General features: G+C 37.1%; 1 protein-coding gene across 1 annotated transcript; it reads right to left on the minus strand.

Moving 5' to 3' along the window:
* Positions 1–2,645: 2,645 nt before the first annotated feature.
* On the minus strand, positions 2,646–3,743 carry LOC100725362 (periphilin-1-like). The gene has a single exon (XM_063245584.1). It carries the CDS (start codon positions 3,741–3,743, stop codon positions 2,646–2,648), a length of 1,098 nt encoding a protein of 365 aa, XP_063101654.1.
* Between the last annotated feature and the right edge of the window lie 2,092 nt (positions 3,744–5,835).

Consider the following 5,835-nt stretch of genomic DNA (forward strand, 5'->3'; position numbering starts at 1 on the left):
TTAACTGGTGGCATTTCCATCAGCACTATGATTTTTCAGGTCCCAACCAGAGTCTCCAAAAGAGTACACATCATACCGGGACCATTTTTTTGGCCAGTCTCTAAGAATCTTTCTAAATTAGTTTATAAGGCTCACAAGTCCACAAGATCAGACAACAACACAGCAATGACCCTACTCTCCTGGTAGCAATTTCTGTTGGACTCGGTAGTTGCGAGGAGAACAATTAAAATCAGGACATGGAATTTATAACATTATTTTATGATGGTCACCCATAGTTAACATAAGAATGTATAGAACATCTATCCACAACACTAAAAACACAGAATATTTAATCAATTGCCTGAATCTCAGAGCAATGTCCCATCTGAATCTAGATAAAAACCTAGAGTTCATGACAGTGTGTCCCACAAGTACAGCTGGAGGTTGAGAGCCCACAAGAAAGGGTCACGCCAGTGTCTTTTACAGATCTGAGCTGGGAAGGCCCAAAGATCATCGGTAAAAGCTAGAATGTCAGTGTCAGTGAAGTGAGGGACCTATGCTGGTAGGTTGAGGTTTCTATACTAGAGCAGAGAAGTCACACTTAAAACAAAGTTCAGGGCTGTCATGAAAATCACAACAGCCTTCCTCAGCTATAGAGAGGTCCCCAACTCCACCAATGCTAAGCACAGTCCAGTACATTCCAGAAAGGCAACATCATGAGTTCATCCTGGAAATTAAAAAGATAGGTCTTCTCTTCTGGAGCAAAGAAGTAATGTTTGATATAAGGACCAGAGCTTGCCCTGGAAAACCAGTGGTTCAAACAGCAACACGTAGGTGAATCCACAATGGGTCAATGCCTCAATGCCTCTCTTATCCTTCTCCATGTCTCTATTTATGCTGAGAACTTTCCTCAAGTGGAGCATCTAAGCTCAGAAAAATGGTGATTTAATTCAGCTAGCTTTAAGTTGGTCAGCACATTTTAACCCATAACAATGGTCATGAATTTATTTAGATTCCATTTGATGCAAAAGTTTTCATTATACCATCAGCTTGAGGGCTAATATTTTAGGTTATCATAATCTTGAAATTTCACTTGACTTATGTTTTATAAAAGATAAGTACAAATCTTATTGGCAAAAATTAATGTTCAAGATAATCTCACTTGAACAACGTAAAAAAAAATAAATGTGCCTTAAATTATTTCTAAATTTGTGGAATGACATAACAATTATTTTGAGGCATAAGATCTTTAAAACTATACTGCTATGTTTACTTTAAATATAATCTTCCTGTGCTTTGGAATAGCTCTTTACATAATGTCAGAGGACACTAAAAGTGAAATCAAAAGTGTGGAAAGGGAAAGACAAAAAATAATAAAGTAGAGAAATAATGATAAAACGTGATTTCTTCTAATGCCACAAAAATCATATATTTTGGCTAATTGCCACTGGGTTGCTGGAAGAGACTAGAAAACCAGTGAACTGTCCCAATGATCCTAGTTAAAATTCTTAATAAATCTGTGACTTTCTGGCTCACTTATGAAGAAATACTTACCCAGACTTCTTGGTAAAGCGTACTGTGCAGGGCTTACAGTCTATGTTGTTGTGCTTTTCCTAAGAAAACTTAGGAAAGACTAAGTATAAATTACAAATTTTGGTTCAGTGCCACTGCGTTGCTGAAAGAGGCTAAGAAATAACTTAGCTCTCCAAATGATCCTAGATAAGATTCTTAAATTATCTGTGATTATTAAGAACACTTAGGTCAGATTCAGTACCTCACAAATAGGAACAAAGACTCAAAAGATTAAAAGGCCACTCTCCAAAATCTGTAAATAATTTCATTCCAAGCATAGAGGTAGAGGATTTGGATTTATAAAAACAAAATCCTACTACTCTTATATATTTAAAATTTTTCTACAGTTACTCAAAAGGGTTGTCAAATGCTCCTCAATTCCAGAATCTCCGATTGATCTATCTCTTAGTCTTTTTCATGAAATAAAGAAATCAGGGTAGTTAAAAATTTCAGCATTATTTTAATAGAAGGGACCTATTGAGTTCCTTTACTAAGAAAAAAAACATTCAGATGTATTTCACGGATTTTAATTTTTCTGTTAACACTGAATGAGAATTATTCTCAGAGTAAATATCCTCTAAGATACTAAAGTATTCGGTTTCTTATGATGGCTTTTTTAAGCATATCATGTCTCCTGAAGATTAAGACAAGCAACAAGTTAATAAAAATCACAAATCAGACTTCCAATATTCTCACATGGCATTGCTCACTATGAAATGTAAAAAGACTACCAATGTTCAGGTGCAATGATTTCTAACCTGGAAATTACACTCATGTGTTCAAATGAATCACACACTTGGGGGGATCATGCAATACGAGAAAGTATAAAAAACTGCCCCCCCTGGACAGCTTCTTGAAAGCAAAAACAATTAACTGACCATCATTATGGGAGTGGAAGAGGTATATACATTAGTGGATATAACATGTGGAAAAAAACAAAGTCAAATATTGCAAATAGACTGTGTCAGATCTTTATTTGATACTGAAGACTCATAAAGTATTGCTCTTCATTGCAAACAGTCCATACATTAAGGCTTTTAAGATTGCAGGAATAAAACAATGAAATACATTTTTCTGCCTGACCACCATAGCGCCTAAGAAGACTCCGCAATATCTTGATTAGCATGATACTCTGCAATAAAATCTTTGAGATCTTTAAGAAGCCGGTCACCTATTTCTTGTAAATTTTGACTCAGTGCAAACTGTATAGGCCTTTCTAGTGAAGGATCCTTTTCAATCAACTTTCTCACCACCATCCCAAAAGTTTCACTGTATTGTTGGTAAATGTCTTCAATCTCTTTGACTTTTGAATCTATTGGTGTAAAGGAACTGCCAAGCTGACTATCTTCAGATACTTCTGTGCTGTCTTCTGCATCTGCTGGTGGCGGGACTGGATTCTTACTGAATAATGGTCTTGTAAGTTCCTCCTCGAATTCAGAGATGCCGCTTTCCTGTGATGCCTCAGAGGTTTGGGCAGCCCACGCCCTTACAGCTTCACAAAGCTCCTTTTCAGTTAGCCTTCTGGATTTATCTTCTATCACCTTTGATGAAGTAGCTGGTTCAGAATTTCGGAGAGAAATGTATCTTGGTGTGTCCAAAATTACGACCTTTCTTTTTTCTCTTCTCTGCTGAGGCTGTCCAAAAGAGTAATTTTCTCCTTGGACTGGAGTGTACCTCCTGCTACTGACAGGAGAAGCTTCTTGGTCTAACAGTGGCTCTCCAAAACATGCGGTATCCTTTGTATGAGGAGACTGGTGTTTGGTATACTTGGAAGAGAAGAAACTTTGTCTTGTACAGCTATCTCTCTTGTCCCTGTTATAACTCTGGTGGCTTGCAGAAGGATTGTATCTTGACCATTGATTGCCAGCTTCATCTCTTTTCTGAGGTGGAACACTTCTTTGAACAGGAGCAGAGGTTTGGCCCTTGTCATATTCTTCGTGACCAACTAAACTGTAATATCTATTGTAGCTTCCTTCACCAGGACTGTCTAGCAGTCTTGCTTTCTCCCCACACAGCGGTGGTGTCTTTAGTAGTGATCCTTCTCTTTCCAGCGGTGGTGGCTGCCTTGGCTCAATGTTAAATATGCTAGGGTAGCGAACACTGTGAAGACTCTGAGGTGGCCCTCGTTTTCTGGGAAGTCTTTGGTTGCCATGGCGTCCGTTAGAACACATGTTATGTCTTCTGTCAGCCATGATACACGGTACAAACGCCAGGGGCCTCTGCCTCTGGCCTCCACCTCCGCCGCCTCCTCTCTCTGAGGAGGCACTTCCGGGGACCTTGGTGACGTCAGCCTTTAATGGCTTGCATTCTGTCTTTGTTACGACTTCCTAGAATGTTGACTGCGAAGTTTCATGGCGTCCCTCTCTGACCATATTTATTTGGGTTGCTAAATACCTCAGTAACTTGAGTCTTCAATAAAGTTTTTAGATTTGGAATTCTGTCTGTAACGATATAAGCTAATAGACATTTATAACTTTAGTTTCCTTTTCCAACACTTCCTTGACAAAGTAATTCATTGGTTTGATATTTTAGATTCACTTAGCGCGAGTATCAACCTTTCATGGACTTTTGTTTAGAGTGCATCACTGAGTAAGTGATCTACTAAAGTCATCATCGGTATGCAAGCGATTTTAACCTTATTACATTTGCTACTTGATACATTTTGATGCAAATGTTCATTCTCTTGTTCATTTGTTCAGTGCTCACATGTAAATTAGAACTTATTGGTGTTGACTCTCTGGTAATTTGCTACCACATTTCAGCAAAACAATTTGTTTTTGACACCTGTGCTTCCAAGAGCAATTACTGGCAAGGACCAAAGTATTAGTGACACTATTCTTGTCATCAGATCCTCATAAAATCTATGATTTTTATTATATACAGGTGTGGCTTTCCAGTATGTTTGCAATTCCCAGGAATTCTGCTAGATTTCTTTATACAACCAATATTTTTTTTTGTTTTACTCCTAATATGAAACTCAGAGCCTGCACATTGACTTAATCTCCAGCCCTATACCTAAGTTTTCATTTATTATTATTGTTTTTGAAATTGTGTCTTTGCTAGTCATTGTGCTTCCAAAGCTGGGTTTGAACTTGCATCTGCCTTCTTCAGCCTCCTGGAAGCTGGATTAGAGGCTTGAACCACCTCACTTGGCTAGAGTCTGTAGCTCTTATTTTGTCTGCCTGTATGTTTTGGAATTGAATTCTTTTATGTAGCCCAGGATTGCCTTGAATACATGGCAACTGTCCTGTCTCAGTTCCGCAAGAGCTGAGATTACATACATGTGCCACTTGCCAGGCTGAATCTGTAGTTCTTTGCTAAAGTGATCATTAATATTCCTTGTCATTGTCCTTAATTTAGTTTTTATGTGTTCTTTAGTCTCTGATAATCTTATAAATTATATAATTTATCTGCATATATTCTCTTTGAGGTAATGGAGTATACTGGTAAATTTTTTCATATATTCTTCTCTGATCTGTTCAAACATTTGGCTTCTGAGGTCGTTGCCTTATATTTCTCTGCAATGTGGTGTTCATGATATGATCTCTTGGACATTCATCAATTTTTGAGGTATCATTTTTTTCTTTTTCCTCAAGATTCTTGTGTTTGTTTAAGTGTTGCCTATCAGTAGGGTTTGTAATCTCTGCCACTATAGTACAGATCTATTTGGTAAGTGCATTTCTCCCTGTGATGTGGCTCTAGTTTTGGGTGAGATTTAGTGCACAGATATCTACTTAGTTTATTTAAACAATAATGATTGTTTTTTAGAACTGAATTGCAAGGAACAGCTTCCAGCAATACTAACATCCAGTAGCCAAAGGATCCAAAGTATATATCTTGATATATACCTTGATATATAGTGTAGTAATAAACTTGTTTAGCAAGTTTTATATCCTTTCAGTAACTCAGGATATAAAAATATAGTTAAGGTAGAGAAAGGTCTTGGAGACAAGAGAAGATAACAGAGAATATTGAATTTTTAAAAAGAAAGAACAAAAATTTAGAAAAACTGAAGGAGACTAAAAAGTAACAAAGTGAATGAAAGAAGAAGAATTAGTATTTGATGATACTATTTTTGTACCTGGAAAGATCAAGGCAAATTGGAAAGTTATGTGTGGCGGTAGAGGGAAAGTTAGTAATTTATGAGTAGAAAGCCAGAAAGTCTTCATGGTGATTGTATGTAGTTTATAAACCAGCAGAAACTCTATGTTAGAAAACGAAAACAATGACTTTTGATGATGAAAAATCCATTGGTCAGCATATAGAAACAAGAGTAATCATTCG

The sequence above is a fragment of the Cavia porcellus genome, unplaced genomic scaffold (assembly GCF_034190915.1).
Source record: "Cavia porcellus strain 051 isolate PalLab524CR breed Dunkin Hartley unplaced genomic scaffold, mCavPor4.1 scaffold_3, whole genome shotgun sequence".
In the NCBI taxonomy this organism is placed as follows: domain Eukaryota; kingdom Metazoa; phylum Chordata; class Mammalia; order Rodentia; family Caviidae; genus Cavia; species Cavia porcellus.

Coding starts and splice junctions, on each gene's coding strand:
- LOC100725362 (XM_063245584.1), bottom strand. CDS start 3,743: ATGGCTGACAGAAGACATAACATGTGTTCTAACGGACGCCATGGCAAC.